Below are 17,175 nucleotides of genomic sequence, written 5' to 3'. Positions count from 1 at the left end.
GTGTTATTTTTCATATCCAAACATAATAGAATAAAGTAAGAATAAAGAGATAATCTACACTGGAAAACAATGCAATTTTGAGATAATATAATAAAACACCTGGACAATATGATTTCATAAATCTTAGTTCTAAAATTTACATGAGCTGGGCGTTGGGGTGGCTATTTTAGGACATGCGGCATTTTCTAAATGGAAACATAACATGAAATACAATTAAACAGCAAAGGCGAAAGCATATACAGATTCAGCTTGCCCTGAGCTACTGATTTCTACAGAACAATGAAAATATTTCTACTTCAAAAGATGCACTAGGTCAGTCTTAGGAAGTGTAGAGTTTTACTCTGGCAGTGACCAACAACTTGTTTGTAAAGTTTTATCAGATTCGTCTTTAGGAAGGTTTTCACATTCAGTGTATAATTCTGCATTGAGGGTCTGAGATGACACCCACTGAGGTTGGCAGCAAAACTCCTATTAACTTCAAATAGAGACTAGACGTCCTATCCTACACTGTGAATAAAATCTTCAGTATTTGCTGGTGTTACTGTGATGCCCAGCCTCAACTTAGCTCCTGTTTTTAGCATCTAAACTAGCTACTGATTGGATAGGCACATACAGTTTTGAAATCTCAAGAGGAATCTTCAATATATCACAAAAAGCAAAAGCAAAACCAACTTAAATGCCTAGAAACTGAGCTTAATGCTCTTAGGCTAGAAAGAAGAAGAGAATACAAAAATTAATTATCACAGCGGTTGACCATAGGGGGTTTTTTACCTCTTTAAGCCAAAGCCAGGATAGGACAAATGACTTTCTAAACATTGTGGCTAGGCTCAGTCCAAGTACATGAATAACGAAATGTCTGATTTTATTTCTGTTACATACAAGATCAGGCTGAGATCCACAGGAACTCCTTTTCTATCATTAAACAAGAGAATTCAACTAAAGCAGGAAATTTTCTGTGTGGTCAACAGTGCAGCATTTGATAGTGAATGAGGACCAGAAGCTGAGATCAAATAGGAGTACCCATGCAAGAGGGGGAATGAGCGTGGGAGTGAAGAACATGTGAATAATAAAACGCAAAGTTTACAGTCCTGCGAAAAGTTAGCCCTGCAAATGGCTTTACTCACATGCACAGATCAACTGCCTTCAATGACACCACTTGCAGCAGCAGCTGCAGAAAGTATTTCAGGATCATATCTGCAGAGAAGAAATAAGATTAAATTAATGTTGGAAAAGTGTAAACTGATCCACCCAGGGGAAACAATCTGAAATACATAGTGTGAGCAACTGTCAAGGCAAAATGAGAGTATTCCAGAGCAGTGCAAAAGACAGGAAGCAGGGGAGCACAGGGACTGATTTCAGAGGATATTACATGTTTATCTTTTTAGCCAGAAGACAATATAATAAGTATTCAAACACATTTCAAGGAAACAGAAATCATTTACGTTAAACCAGAAAGAAATAAATAGCAGTAAATAAAACATAAAGGAAATTCTTGGAAAATACTGACAATTTCTTCATTATAAGATTTAAGTACTGTATGGAAAATCCTTGCTTTATGAACTTTGACTCAGATTTTAGTTTATACCTGAACAAGCCTTTCTTTTTCTCAGAGATTAAACCTTTTCTATAAGGTACAGTCTTGTTTCTTTCTTTGTTTCAATTGTCCTTTTTAGGCTTAAACTTGAGGACCAGTATATTCAGATAGAACACAGTACCCAAGAAGATAAAAGAACAAATTCTTCAGTTCTTCTTAGCACTTCCATCCTTCTTTGGGAAGCAGAGACTTTAATCTTCTACCAACGAACTGAAATCCATTAAAAGTACTAGGGCTACACATACAATTCCAGAGCAACTCTTTTGCTTGTTACTACATTTTCTGAGGTGAACTTGGTATGAACAGCCTACTTCCAACTGATGAACCAGCATACACAAAGGAACACAAGACAAGACTTTCCTCCTTTATGCACCCATTCTGAGTCTGGATGTAGTCCAGTCCCCAACAGCAGTAGGCAGCTCTTCTGTCACCCATGTGAAATTTGTTCAGTAAATTTTCTTAGTAACATCCCTCTTGGCTAACTTTTATAGCTTTAAGTCTAAAACTCAATGTTGTAATGAATTAGACAGCTTTGGTGGTATGGCCCTTTTTTGAAACTCTGAACTCATCTATAATAGGCAAAAGCAGTGAAATCCCATTAGAATGACAGTAACTCAATTTATTAATTTTGGCCGCCTTCTACATATTTTTAACATCTTTTCTGGTTCTGTTAAGAAACGATGAGAGGCACTGAGAATGTCTGTGATTAGAGATGTAATTGGTCCAAGGTTTACAGATGGGAAGCAAATTTGGCATATATATTTCAAATTGTGAAATCTGCAATAACTACAATTAAATTGGAAAGTTTGGAATTAAAAAGGCTGAACATTTTGCTAATTTTTCAAATTTGCAATATTTGAATTATTAAATTTAGTGTTTGACAAGCAAGGATAAATTGGAAATGAAGGGGAAAGTCTTACTATTTCCTGTTTCTGATTTTTAATATTATTTTTATTTCATCTTCTATGAACTAACTCCAGTGTAGACTGAACTGATTAACAGCATAGTAGAATTATCATGTGTGAGAGAAGAATTATAACCCATTCTGTAGAATATTTACATTCAGTGGTAATAACATTATAACTAATTTGTTGGTTCTGTTTCCCAGCCAAAAATCGCAGAGGAGAATTTAACATATGCTGAACTTGAACTTATGAAGCCGATTCAGGAAGCCAAAGGCACTCCCAGTATGACAGTCTACGCACAGATACTCTTTGAGGAGAACAAGCTGTAATAGTTCATGCCTGTATAAATGTCCTTTGTCTGTGTTCTATTTAATTTTTGCTATGCTGTTTATTTATAAAAATCATACAAATATCCTTATTTTTTTATTTCCATTCGTGCGCTTCTATTTTTCTATGAGACTTTTAAACAAAATGTAATTGAAAGTAATCATAGAAAAAGCAGCTGGTCTTACAAGTGGCATTCCAGAGACATCTCTTGTAGAGTTTGCCCCCTGGTTTAAATGGACCGAAGTTCCACCTGGGGCATTTTAAATATTAAATATCATTCCCTCTTTGATGCTAATGCGATAGGTCCAACTGCAAACATCAACATCTTAGCAAGCCTCAGGAGGAGCAGCGGCAGGATCCATGCACATGAACTGCTTTTGAAGACAAAGACCACTGACCAAGAAATTTGTCAGTTTAATCCTGTTTTTCCCGTAAGAAAAATACTAGCTCAGCAAAGCTGAGATGTTTTCCCTACTGCAAAGAAAAAGCTAGAACTACTTTTTCTGATTTTTTCCCCTCCAGAAATAGTTGTAAAAAGGTTTGCTTTCTATATTTTCAAATTCCCTTTCTAAATAACATAATCTTTAAAAACTTATGTTACTTTTAGTAAAGTTATTCTTCGGTGCTTGAAATCAAACATTTCAAAATAATCCAGAGGAAGCTTTCGTAGTTAAACCCTAACAAATTTAAGGAAGAATTTTTATAGCTTGAGAATTTTTTTTTTTTTTTTTTTTTATTTCTGATTGGGAATAGGAAAAACTTATTAGTGAGTTAAATACTTCAACAGAACCAGGACTGCTTTTGTCCTTAATTTAGATTGGTGCTCCCAGACCTGCAAAAGTTTTCTCCTGTGGCCTACATCACTGAACTGCTGATTTAGAGGAAAAATTGCAGAGTTTCTCCTTTGCTATGGAACAGACTCCATTAGCATCCTGCTCACTTATTTGGAGTTTTTTTTTGAAAGACCAGGGCTCAGGAGTTAGTGAAATGAACCTAATGTGAGAGCACAAAATACTCTTTCTCTTTCTTCACCTCTTGATAACTGAGAAGGGAATTTTCCTTTTCCTTTGATATACATTCATGGAAAATGGCCTGTTCTGTGGCAAACTGGGCATTTCAGTCATGCAGGATAGCTGGATTGATGTTTACAAGCTCCTGAATCTCCAATACCCAAATTCTACCAAAGCTCAGGGACAGCTGGGTACCCAACAGCTTTCAGCCATTAGGGAGCTTTAGTCCTTGAGTAATCGCAGGGTTAATGGAGACGCAAAAGCATAGGCTCTTTAGCTCACCATCAGGCCATAGAGATCTGATATTTGGCATGTGGCAAGTGCTCTCCAGGTCTGGGAGGGAGCCTCTTGACAGGCCATGCATTCAGCAGTATTGAGCATGGGTTTTGGAGTAGAACTTGCAGGCCTTGGGTTTTGAAATTATGATCCAAATTGCTTCCTCCTTTATAGGTCAGGCCTTTTTAGTGATACAGAATCTTCTTACCAGGGCTTAGGCACAGATGGGAACCATCACAGAAAAACTTATGCAGTTGTTCATGTTACTGAATGGGAGCACGGGAGAGGAGGGCAGGTGTGACAATGCAGGGATGGGGACAAGTGACAGTGGGAGAGAGCATATCAATACCTTTTGGAAGGTTTCACCAGAATAAGCAAGCCTGTAAAAACTGCTTTTTAACTTTTTTGAATGGGGATAGAAATTAGGCAGCATACACAATCTGTTACTGTACAGCCAGGATGTGTAAATGTAAAATGCAGTCACCTGCTTCCATGTTAGATAAAAACCTCTTGTATAAAAAAAAAAGAATTTAAGACAAGCTTGTCAGACCGTCCATTATGTACAGTACTAATTCCTACCCTAGTCACTCATAAAGCCAGTTCTTTTCAAAGTAAGGCCAGCTTTTATCATTAGGTTTCCTAGTAATTATTTGCATTTTTAATTAATGCATTTTTGAGATGTCAAGAAAACATTAGTTTCACCTTTTCATTATCCCATGAGTTTAATCACCCACCAAAAGGGCAGGGTATATTTCCTTGTTCTTTGATTAGGTGATAGGCTTTCAAAGAAATCAACCCATTGACCAAAATAAATTGGTGCTAAAGAGTGATCAAAAATTCAGGGATCAATTTTAGAACAGCCGGGCTTTGACTGACTTTTCAGAGAGGACATCTCTTACTCAGACAGCTGTAAGGAAGGCCTTAGAAAAGTATAAAAATTATTAGTGATTCCTTTGGAATTAAAAACAAAAGCCTAACACATTAATGAGTTGACCACTTAGTTGTGAAAACTTCCTAAAGTTTGGTATATGGACATTCCTTTTACATACAACTGGACATTGTGCCCATTGTTCAGAAAAATCCTCTACTGTATGTTTATGCCCAGTATTTTAATGAATACCATTCTTTGTGTATTAATAGTCTATATATTCTTGTTTATGTTTGATATCCATTTCACCCAAAAAAGAGTTAATTGAGCTAAATAAATTACCTTTTTTTGTGAGATAAGTTCTCTTAGTCTGTGGAGGATTTATTGCTTCTTAAGGAACAGTTTGAGGATATGCGTTGATCTCATACTCAGCACTTAGAGAACACCAATAGGTAGGAAGTGAATATTTTATTTTGCAGAAAATCCCATGATTTTAAAATATTTTGCTTCTGTGACTGGCTTCAGATGACAGAACAAACCTGGAAGACAACAGACCAGCTGAGTGAAAGGAGGCCAGAAATATTTCTTAGGAGTACATCCATCTTCCTGAGCAGACATTTCCTATGCCTTCTCTCATGCAGTGTCCACACAGCCTTAATGATGTCAGATCATATAACTGGAGAAAGAAAAAACATCATCCTTTACCTTGTAATTAATTTTACAACTTCAAGTATCAAAGCAACTCACTGGAAGTACTATGGAGAAGAAAATTTCATTTGTAGGAGAAATGAAGAATAAGCTTGATTTAGCTCCTTATAACAGGAACTGAAAGCTGAATTAATCTCTGGCCTAACTCCCTCTGGCTTCAGCAGAACAGCAGCAAAGCTGAATGTGGTCCACTGCTCTTTTATGACAGGAACTCCCATGAAGACTCTTAATACCTTACTAAGCAGCAGTTGGAGTCTGCCAAGTCATACTACTTTGGTTTGTCATTGGTAAAACATTGCCTAATGCTTAAATTTTAACAAATACAGCTCTATTAAGCTTCACACTGATTTAGTATCAGAATGTTAAATGTTAATGTACCACACCCTATAGCTTTAAATAGAATTAGAGATGTTTACAGCTTTGGTTAAATGCACCTTGTTCCTCCACATTAAATTTTATTACTAGAATCCTCCATCAGCAAATAGGAGTAAATCATATTAGTGTTGTGGGCTGCGTGGGGGTTGATTCTGCAGCCCAAAGAAAAGGTGTTTTATTACTCTTTATTACAACTTTCTAATTGGTAGGTGTGGTCAGAATGTCATTATCTCTGTAATTACAAGCAAATTATTTGTTTTAGTATAACTGTAACATAATTGTGGGGTTCTCTTCATTAAGAAGTTCAGTAAACCTGTGTCTTTAGCCAGGATTTGGCCAAGTTCTGCTGACATAGCAAGAATCAGACCAGATGAGGTCTTGTGATGTTTGATTTGTAGGTCACATTCTGCTTTTTGAAGGCTTCTTCATGACACCTCTGGTGAGTGACATCAAGGTGCAAAAATCCTTTTTGGCGTCAGTCTAACCAGTGAGGGAAAAACATAACATTCCTAAATTCCATTGCAGAGCAATTACTCCTCTGAGTTCCTGCAGTAATCTGAAATGCATTCATTTGGTGTGCTTTGTTCCACCACTTGGTTTGCCTCCTTTGTACTGTCTTGGTTGGAAGGCACTTGATAGAACAGATTTTGGGAAGTCAGCTAGTCTAGCTCTTCATCCCAAGATTGGACGAACTCAGCCTGAGCGAACCTGGTAGAGATTGATCTAAAAAGAGTTTGACTTCTTTTTCGAAGAGTGATAAGGTTCCATACTTGCTTCACCATCTGTCTCCACAGCCCTAACCATTCAGAATGTTTCTTAGGATGCAGGCTGAATCTGTTTGCCTTTTCTTCAGAACATCTATCTTTTCTCTTAACAGCCTGCTCTATGGGAGGGAAGTTTGCAGAGAGAATTATCAACTACAATTCCCCTTGTAAAGGACAAATGATTCCCAATATCGGAAAAGTGTAACAAATTATTCCAGAAAAAACAGCCCTGGAAATTCAGGGGATGGTTAAGGTTGGGTTCTGAGCTGGCTTCCCAGATCCCATTCTGAGTAAACCCTCAGAGGACAACTGCTGAAGCAACTTCTCAAAACACACCATAGCTCCAACACGTCGATCTCAAACAACACCTCTCACTGCCTGCCCCAGCTCTTTCAAGCAAACTTCACAGCAGTTTCGTATTCCAGCATTTCCACTCAGAGGTTAAATACTAAAGCAATGTACCCTACTGATGACATTGCAATAGGTAGGGCAAGAATCCTACTGTTGTGGCACCATATGTTGTTAAAGCTCTCCTGTTCCTCGCTGGTGTTGCTGGGTTGTTTGCAAATACCACAAGAGGCTTTTCAGTCTTCGACCACCCCAGTCAGAAATGTTCTGGCAGCCATTTCTGAGCCTCCAGCTGAGACACACTCATCTTTTTGTTGTAGTACGTAACACAGCTAGTCACTGCAATTGTATTTCTGCCTGCTGTGCAGGACATGGTACTCTCCTACATCTCACACCAGGAAAGCAGGAGGTCATGTGCACAGACTCCCCTGGCAAGCTCACCTGGGTTCTGGTCCTCGCTAGGAAAAAACTTTGGGGAAAGGGACTTCTTAGCTCCCTGCACGCCTGTTCCCTGTGCTCCTCTTGAATGCAAGCTGTTGAGATGAACTTAAACTTCCCATTTGGATTTAAATTGTTAAGCCATGTTAAAGTCCTATCTATCTTGAGATAGAGCTGCACAAGACAAGGTCACCTCTGGGGGCTTTTGCCTTCTGGTTCTGGCCTGGCACAGTCTTGGGCACAGTTGACAGCAGTTAAAGTGGCTACACACAGCCCTATACCTTTCTATAAGAAATTAGTCATTGATCCTTTTGGATTATCCTCAGGAAAGAGGTGGCCTGCAGGAACTTCTCTGACTGCTAACAGTTCTCTCCTGACACCGGAGGAGAGGACAGCACAGGACAAAGACATCACATAAAATATACAGGACAAAAAGCACCTGGGGATGGGCAGCAGTGACCATTTTCAAACATGGTAACTGGACATGTGTCTTCCCTTTACAATGAAAACAAACAAGGAATCACTGGATACTGCTCAGTGGTGCTACATCATTTCCTCCATCTCTGATTCTGCCTGCTGTGCATAGCAACTAGCAGGGAAACTGCTCAGCAGCATCTGTGAAGGGATTTTTCAGGCAGCCAGTTAAGCAGCTTTACAAATCTCATTCCCCTGCACTAGTCCTGTGGGAGTCAAGCAAATGGTGAATCCTAGCCTAAGTACTTAGCTTGGATCAACAAGATTGACAGCCAGCCATTATTATTCTATATAGCACCTCTATGCCTTAAATGGTCCTGCCTTGCACATGCACTCTACTCTCATAGGACACGTGCCCTTCATAATCCTCAGGCAAACATAGCTATACCCACTTCTAACTTTACTTCCTCCTTGCTTGCTCTCAAAAAGCAACCAGAGGATAGAAGAGCTCTGATGTGCCAGGGAACTAGCTCAAAAGCCAAAATTAGTAAATCATTATGTATGTGACACCAACAAATGGTAAAGGCCACTCCTATATCACTATAAAAAATAACATTAATTGGGATGCTTTTCAATTTCCTGTACAACCCATAATTAGGTTAGCTAAGAAAATAGCAGTGTCTAAGTGCTATAAATGTCTAGATTAAGTTATTTTGAAAGTGCTCAGCACTTTGACATTTGAGAGTTCAGAGTAATTGGGGTATTGAAATAAAATTGCTTCTGTTATTTAAAAGGTCATTATCTTCTTCAGATAGATATATAAGGACTATTTTCCACTCTACTGAGCTGTTCTATTTGGTACAATTAGACCTGCTTGAGTAGATTTCTAGTGGGCCTCCTCCCACTTATCACAGTCCCAGCACTGCCACAGAAAGGCCTGTAAATATCCAGCCCAAATACAGAATATATATTCAGTTCATAATAAGGCTCTGAAGAGCCAAGAACTGCCCAAAGCTTCAGACAGCCACCACAAATTCTACAGACTGCTACAAACCGCAAGGTGGCAATTGAGTCCTTACACAACTCAAATCAACAAATGCCAGGTTACAGGATTTCACCTTCCCAACTAAGCCACCTCACAGTCTGGCAGCAACACTGGTTATTTCAATAACACTACTGGAATCCCTTGTTTACAACATACATGGTCCCACTGTCACAATAAAGGTATAGCTTTTGTTTGCGTACCAGCTCTGGTGCTCTGCAACTGTGAATTCCCTTGTCACAGCCATAGGCAATCATGAATGAGACGATCTTCTTAATAATATGCTCTTCCAACAAACTTTGAGATCCCTGTATGAAAAGGAGTTGGGAACAGTAGCACATGGTGACAACCACAGGGGAAACTTTCCTGTGGGAGTTACAGGTTGGTTTGCACGGATTTCTCAAAAAAAGGTTTGAGCAAATTCTTTTTTCTGAGGATGCAAAGGCCCTGCAGTGCACAGGCAGCTCTGCAGCTATTGCTTCACTAGTGTTTGTTAGCAAACAAAGCTACAGAGATCAGACAGTATTTAATGCTCATTGTAACATTTGTAAGATTTCTACTACCAAATAAGGAAGCAAGATGCACTGTGCCACAACCCAAAAAGTGTAATTAATGCATTTGAGGGTTTATGGTTACATTAGACTGATGTTCAAAGTCTCATAAAGATTGCGCTTGGTTTCCTTAAAGGGCAGAGTTAAGCCTATGCCATTTTCCCGTAATTTTATCCTAATGGAATTGGATTTCTTGTAAGAGTAATTCTCACCTTGAGCTATTCACCCATTGAAAAAAGTTGGTTCTGAGACAATTACAACACTGTTGCTGTTGTACCACTTGCAGTAACAATAAAGTTGTGCTCAAAGTACTGCATGTGGAATTGCTCTACTTGCTTAATTTGTCAAGCATGTTCTAGATCTGCCACCCCTACCTCCCATGTGGCCACTAGAGAATCAGTATCACATCAGGATACCCACAAAGCAGGCACCACTATTGCCACTGATCTAGCACCAAGCCTTGACTATGTGTGGGTGAAAGCTACCTTACATCTGGACCTGACAGCCAGTCATTTACCAAATACATAGAAGTATGTGCTTGTAAGAGGGCTAGTGTCAGCTAATTGCTCAATCATATATTAAGAATTTCTAGAAAAACTTTCATGTCACAGAGACTTGCCTGCAGAAAAATGGTCCAATAACACTGCCACTGTCACACACACTGGCTGTATTAGACCTAAGAAAATTGATGAATGCCACATGCTTACATTTGTGCTTTAACTCTTCAAACAAGGAGTGGTTCTTTTGGTACTCATGGTATGCATTTCTTTCCATGACTTACAACTCTGAGGAAAAATCCTCTAGAGCTAGAGAAGAAATCAGAACTTTTTCAACCAAGCACAGAAAATCATTCCTTATCAGAATTTTCACCAGGAGGAAACTGCAACCTATTTCTACCCATTCGTCTTTTATATTCTCCCAGATTGCAACTCCCTGAACATTAGAACAAGCTTGATCCAGGAAGACATTCATTCTCAGCCTGCTGACTTCCATTCACACATGTACACTGGATTTGTGCATGGCTAGCTTACAGCTGGCCTCTTCTTACACCAAAGTCAGAATGATGTCTAGAGCATTGAAGTCGTTAGTGTAACTGTCCAGGCTGCAAAGTATGTGCCAGTGCCAGCTCTAGGAGAGGGAGTATTTGCCGTTGGCAAAGACAGGCTGCATGAAATAGCTAAGGGAGGATACACAATTAACAAGCTATCAAGATGTCTAGTAGGTAAATGAAAATGCAGGTAGTGAGTGTCTTTCATGGCTCTTAATCAACTCTATCATGGTTCAGTAAAGCTGTATTCACAGTTGACAGGAGTCCAAGTCTTGCTCTCCATGTATCCCAATCACAGCTTATTTTCATGGAATGTGCAGAGGGAAGAAGAAAGAAGCAGTGCACTTAGTTTTGCTGCAGTCTATGATGACTGACCTTTTCACAGTCCTCAGGAATAGGAAAGATGGGCATGGTCCACCTTTGCTCCATAGGGTTACTTTGTTTGCAAAAACACTGGTGCGTTTTGGCCTGTTTTCAGTGTATGTTTCACTGAGCACAGAAAGGATAGTATTAGAGTCATCAAGTCATGTACTTGGAGGTTAGAAAGGATAACCAGCTAGGTCATCTGTGTAGACATAATGCAGACTTCCAGGTTAGAGTGTCTAACATCATAAGCTAGCCTCTAATTACTACATTTTCCACAGGTGATTACCTCACTCACTGTGGAGGTTAGACCAAGCTTTGGGGTGGGTTGGTGCAGAAGATCAACGGACAGCACACAGATTAATGTAATCAGAAACTGACCTTTATTCACTTCAGAGCACTGCCTTTTATAGCTTCCAAGCTTGGTCACGTGCTTAAGATTTACAATGATTGGTTTCTACACATAATGCAAAGACAGCTGATAGGTTCCTTCTTCAGCATCCGGGAGCAACACTAGCTGATTGGTCTCTTCTTCAGCATTTGGGAGTTGTTTCCCTCCTGCAGAACTTCCGCATACATGGACACAACTTTGCCCTGACGTAACCTGAACCAGGCCGTTAATCCTTACTACAAACTCTAACCAATGGCAAGAGTCCTGGATTGCTCACATGCCCATTGTTTGTTAAAGAGCCCTCAACAGGTTGGAGCACTGTGTAAGGAAGGAAGCTGTTTGCCATAGGAAGTCTTGCTCATTGAGCAACGTAATTCAAAAGAAGAGTCATGAACAAATCAGTATCCTACAGGAAGAAGAAAGTTGATGGTATAGTTACAGGAAGACCGCTAAAAACAGATTCTTTCTAATGATGCTGGCAAGTCTCTAGCACCAAGATTTTGGCATATGGCAGTTCTTCATTCTTTGGCAGTCCAGTGCAGCACACACAGGGCTTCACTCCTGCAGGGCTGACCAGTTCCAGTGAAGTGGAAATTAGGGAACAACCCTGGCTTTGTCTGTCAGGGGTGTGCTTGCTGGTAAGAACACAAGGGACTTCATGGCCATAATGTCCTTCATGTTCATCCTGGCTCTGCCCTGACCCAGTTCATAGTGTTCAGGAAGTTCCCTGCCTAAGTGGCTACTCAGCCCTCCTGTGTTTAAGACAAGATACTCAATTTCTTTACCAGGTCAAGGAGGGGCAGGGCAGAAAGGAAATAAAGTTATGAGTTTAGCTCCATCAAATTTCACAAAATGTTAAGGAGCTTGATTTCTCACACTTTCTCCATTTCTACTAGGAACACAAATGGCACTCCAATTTATTACACTACAGTCTGAGCCTTCTTATATTACAAATACCCACTTCTACCATGCAGGGTGATTGTGAAAGTAAATTCTGAAGTATCTCTCATATACTGATATTCCAGAGAACACTGAGACAAGGCCAAGAAAGAAGGCAGTGAAGGAGAATGAAAGAATATGCTGACCACCTGTGTCAGATCTTCATCTTCACCCATTCCATGCATGTTGCCTGCCTTGCTCACTACGAAAAAGAACAAGTCAGAGATTAGGAAACTAAAGATTGCACCATAACACATGTTCGCAATGGGGCTTGGTAAAAGCACTACTATCAACCTAGGAATTCCTACTTTCACTTTGCAAACAAAAAAGCTTTCCAGGAGGCATGCATACATTTTCATGCAGGGAAGGAGGAATACTGTTACGGAGATATTAATGTGCTTGCACATTAGTAAGAGCAACGATACTGCAACAAACTCACTTTACATCTGTTTGAAGCCCCAATATTTTCTGATCTCATTGTATTAAAACTAGAATGTTAATTTTATTAAAAGCTACATTGCTCTTTGGCATAATCAAGGCAGTTTTATTTGCTAGCTATTATTTATGAAATGCAATGCATTATGCCATTCTGTATCTAAAATAACATTTAAAATACAAAAACTTTCTTAGTACAAATACTGCAAAATCTCATTGTCCATGTGTCTGTCAGCATGTCACACAATCTTGGAGTCCATTCTCCAAAATTCCAATCAGACTTCACTGCAGGGTCAGTCCAACAACTCCTTTGCGATTCAGTCCCCACCCATAGGCTTCCAGTTTCTCTGATTCCTTCATGCTCTGAAGGGTAATTTTCTCTCCATCTAGAAGGCTGAAAAATCAAGAGTCCTTGGCTATTTCTTCCTACCCATCCACAGACCAGCAGCAGACTCTTCCCCAGTCATCACCAACTAGAAGCTTGGAACAATTTCTTGAGAAAGAAATAAAAGAGAAAAAGGTTTAAGAACAATATACAAATGGAATCAAGGCTTTTTTCTGCATGTGTAGCAATTAGGAGGATGCAACATTCAGAGGAATAGGTTATGTTTAACATTAAATTTGAAGAGCAATGATAGAGAGTTGAAAAAGACTGTAAGTAGACAAAGTATTTCCAAGATTGAACTTAGAAGTGCATCCAAATTTTCCTGGAGTTCAGTGGGTTAATTGCAGACAATCTAGCCAGATCAGAAGCTCTTACCCCTCTCTGAGACTCTATGAATGTTAAATAATCTACTGGCCAGATTCAGAATTCAGACTCATTAGTAAATAATGTCATAGCATCACCCCCTGAAATCTCCGCTGCATGCAATGCCACCAACAGCAATGAAAATAACCCATCCCCAAGTTTCCCACTTTCAATACGTACATACATCACACTCACTAAGTGCTGTAAAGCTGAGAATGAAGAATATAGGAATAATTCTGGCAACTATCAAAATGCCAACACTTGTGGAGAGAAAGACAGCAACTGTTCTACAATATATCATAACATCTTGGGGTAGGAGATAACAAATATTACAGCTAGATGAAACTGCAGGAGGGGGATTGAGTAAACTAAAACACTGCTGGCTGTGCAAACAGGTTAACAACAAAGTTGTCCTTTGGCCAAAAACTTCCCATTTACATTTTAAGGAAATAGCAACTCCTAAGGATAGTGGTTTTTCTATGGAGCAAAGACAGTGTAGCAGCTACAGATCTTTACAAGTATTCTGGCTGAAATCTGCTACTTCTCCCGGGTTGTCTCCTACCTGACCAGCTCCCAGAATGACTGTGGCTAAAAGTGATTTGACTGAGATTTAAAAAAACCCAACAAACCAAACAACAACAAATAACCCTACAACAACAAACCCCCAAACACAAAACCCCGTCAGTAGTAGAAACTTCAGAATAAAAACAAAACCCCTGAGGACCTAGGGCAGAGCGGTGGAGACCTTAAGGCCAGCACCGTGCCCTCTGCTGGACCACGGCTGGAATGCAAAGGGAAGAACAGTACCTGGATACAGCCAGCGCGGTCACTGCTGGGCTGGTCTTACTTGGTTTTCCAGTCAAGGCAAGGCTGGGATTCAGTTCCCGACAGAGAACAAGATGTTTTCCACACTTGTTACCTGTTGTGTGGTTTAAAAATAAATATTTAGAAAGTATCTGGGGGCAGCATGGATAGGATTGTTATTATTTACGGTCAGCAAGTTGTTAAGTTGAGAACAAATATATTTAATCTCAGCCTGTGCTGTTGCAAAATAGGCCCATCCCAATTTAATTTGTGGCTATGATAGTTACATGTGCTGACGTGCGGCTGTATCAATTGTGTACTAAATTGGATTTGTGTATTATTGCTTTCTAAATTGCATGCCTAGTTCAGCAAAATTGTTCATCAGTTTTCACTGGCTCTATGCTTAATAAGATGCCCCACAATACCTTGCTGCCAGGATATAATACAGCCCATAATTGCCTAGTAAAAAGAAATTACATAAAGCCCTGGTATTATCAACTTATCTAAATCTGCTCATAACAGAACCAATAATTAAATGCTGAGAACATTTCACGTACACACACATACATACACACACCCCCCTAACATAATCATAGTTACTTTAGTCTTTTTAATGATTGTGGTTTGTATTAATTTTATTTTCTTTAATGCATATAATGAAATCTGGGAATAGTTGGCCATTTAAAATAATCCTGAAGTCATCTGAATAGTTAAAGAGAACATGTCACTGCTTTGATTACACCTCTCCACTCTAATAAAGAATGCTGTTGCTGTATGCATCTGAGAACACACATTGCTCATGTACGAACAGATGTGTGTGTCTACACATCAACAGATGCCTGCACTCAGTGCATATCTTCTATGGTCCTCTCAGAAAACGGCACAAACAGGATATTCTGCTGTGCTCCCATGGACAGCTTTTAAGTCCTCATTTAGAAAACTGTTTAAGGTATACATTTTTCAAATAGCCCGAATCTCAGTTTGTTCAAAGACATGCATAAGCAGTTGTACCTGAGTACATAGGACATGGAAACGTCTGCCACAGGAAGTTATGGACAACAGTTTAGGAAATTCTTAAAACAAATGGGATATTCCTACATGTAAAAAGAATCTGCAAAATGCCTACAGAATACGACAAGGATTTTGGAAGGAATGTTAAGTCTTTAGCTTTGACTTATAGCAATCTCTAATTAGAGACCACAATGAAACCAAATATGTAGCTATTGCAGCCAGACTAACTCACATCTGGCATCTCTGGTGTTCTTGCACCTTCTGTAGAAGCATGTGGCTCTAGCTACTCTGAGACATGACAAAATGTAGGATGGGCACCTGGTCTGGCATTTCCAATATGCCTCTGTATGTATAAATATTTTCATATAGCAATCTAAGTAATGTAGATTCCAAGTTCCATGAACAGTGCGCTTGTGAAGATCTCAGTGGTAATACCCAATTACTGTATAATATCTTTTTATGCAGATGCTACATCTATATCACTGTATTTATGCAAATTGTGTGCCTAAAATTGAAGTAACAGAGATTGTCTGTAATGAGGATCATAGCAAATAAGGGGTATAAATTATACATGATAACACCACAATTCCTTTCTCTTCTAAAATGTGCTGTGAAGAGAAGCAAGCTGTGCTATTTAGGATGTGTCTTTAAAGTTCCCTGGCACGTTTCAGCTCCTCTATTTGTTAGAACAGAGAAGCGAGCTTAAGTTATTTTTAATACCAGTCAGCACCACAGCCCCATCATCTTATTAACCTCAGCTCTGTGAGAACTCTAGTGTATCAGCTTTAGCTTGGCACTGCCTTGAATAAACAGCTCCATGCTAACAGAAACCAGGCTCAGCTGCTGCTGGCCTCCAACCAGTTTGAAGGGCCTCTGACGTGATTTAAGGTGGCAAAGACAACAAAATTCCATGTTTCATCCCAGGGCAGGATCTGGCACTGTCCTCTCTAATGTTATTCCAGGACACTCAAGTACAGACCATCAGCAGAGGTGCCAAGGGAATGGGCTTCCTGGAGCCAGAATAATTGGTTAGTTTCATGGGTTTATGCAGAAAGGTGGTCTGTTAAGCTCAACAGAACCCATGACAAAGCCTATGAAGAAACTTTTAACTTCATCCAGGCAAGATGTGCCTATAAAACTGGTGGCTCAGGGGTGTTCTGTCTCTAAGGTAGGGCAGTGGCTACCCGCTACTTCCACTGTGGTTGCAGCAACATTGCACCAGTAACCTGCACCATCTCCCCTTCACTCTACTGTGCTCACACCTCTTCTTTCTGCCAGTCAAACAAGGTCTGCAGCACATAGTGACACTGCAGTTTACAGCCCACCCTGTGTTCATACCTGTGTTGTCAGGCTCTTCCATTCTGCTTTTCTGTGGTCCCAGTCCAGCAGCTTGGTGCGGGTTACTGGTGTATTCAGTCTTCCACAGCTGTGCCAGCAAGGAGGTAGAAGTGGAAAAGCATGGATTATAACAATGCAACAAGAGAGAGAAGCGACTGCCTGCTTCCCAGCAAGGGGTTGAAAATGGATTTATAACATCAGAATTGGATTTCTCAGTCATCAATCCCTCTGCCACTGTGTTGCAAGGTGTCGCACTGGAGAAATGTATTCAGGGACCTGGTGTAACCCAGGAAGCTCTCCCACCAGACTGGAGGCAGAACCAGCAGTGAATCCTGCTCCTGAGAAAGTATGACTTAATAAGCTGAGCTATGAATCAAGTCTCAGAAACCAGGCTCAAACATATTTCCAATGGATGATATAATTCTTCCTTTCAAAACCACACCAGAATGAAAAGCACATTTTCAAAACTCTTCCTGAA

At 39.8% G+C, this 17,175-nt stretch overlaps 2 protein-coding genes across 4 annotated transcripts in view; one reads left to right on the top strand and one right to left on the bottom strand.

Annotated features, from left to right (window-relative positions):
• VSTM4 (V-set and transmembrane domain containing 4) overlaps nt 1-17,175 on the top strand; it is an 88,771-nt gene that overhangs the window by 36,192 nt on the left and 35,404 nt on the right. The window contains exon 8 of one of the 2 annotated variants that reach the window (XM_065671837.1): nt 2,703-5,339. The exons of the other annotated variant lie outside the window; for it this stretch is intronic. Coding sequence (XP_065527909.1) covers nt 2,703-2,828 — 126 coding nt within the window. The 3' untranslated portion in view covers nt 2,829-5,339. Of the gene's footprint in view, nt 1-2,702; nt 5,340-17,175 lie in introns of those variants that run through there. 2 annotated transcript variants of the gene reach the window in all.
• The window catches only part of WDFY4 (WDFY family member 4), a 142,665-nt gene continuing 136,881 nt past the window's right edge, over nt 11,392-17,175 (bottom strand). The window contains exons 60-64 of one of the 2 annotated variants that reach the window (XM_065671836.1): nt 16,698-16,785; nt 14,352-14,463; nt 13,227-13,289; nt 12,511-12,563; nt 11,392-11,828 (exon numbers count right to left, since the gene is read on the bottom strand). In XM_065671836.1, coding sequence (XP_065527908.1) covers nt 12,530-12,563; nt 13,227-13,289; nt 14,352-14,463; nt 16,698-16,785 — 297 coding nt within the window. In that variant the 3' untranslated portion in view covers nt 11,392-11,828; nt 12,511-12,529. Of the gene's footprint in view, nt 12,564-13,226; nt 13,290-14,351; nt 14,464-16,697; nt 16,786-17,175 lie in introns of both variants that reach the window. The other variant, XM_065671835.1, reaches the window with a different exon arrangement.

The sequence above is a fragment of the Lathamus discolor genome, chromosome 3, assembly GCF_037157495.1.
Source record: "Lathamus discolor isolate bLatDis1 chromosome 3, bLatDis1.hap1, whole genome shotgun sequence".
Classification (NCBI taxonomy): domain Eukaryota; kingdom Metazoa; phylum Chordata; class Aves; order Psittaciformes; family Psittacidae; genus Lathamus; species Lathamus discolor.
The sequence above is the reverse complement of the archived record's forward strand: the minus strand, read 5'-3'. Positions and strand labels throughout refer to the sequence as shown.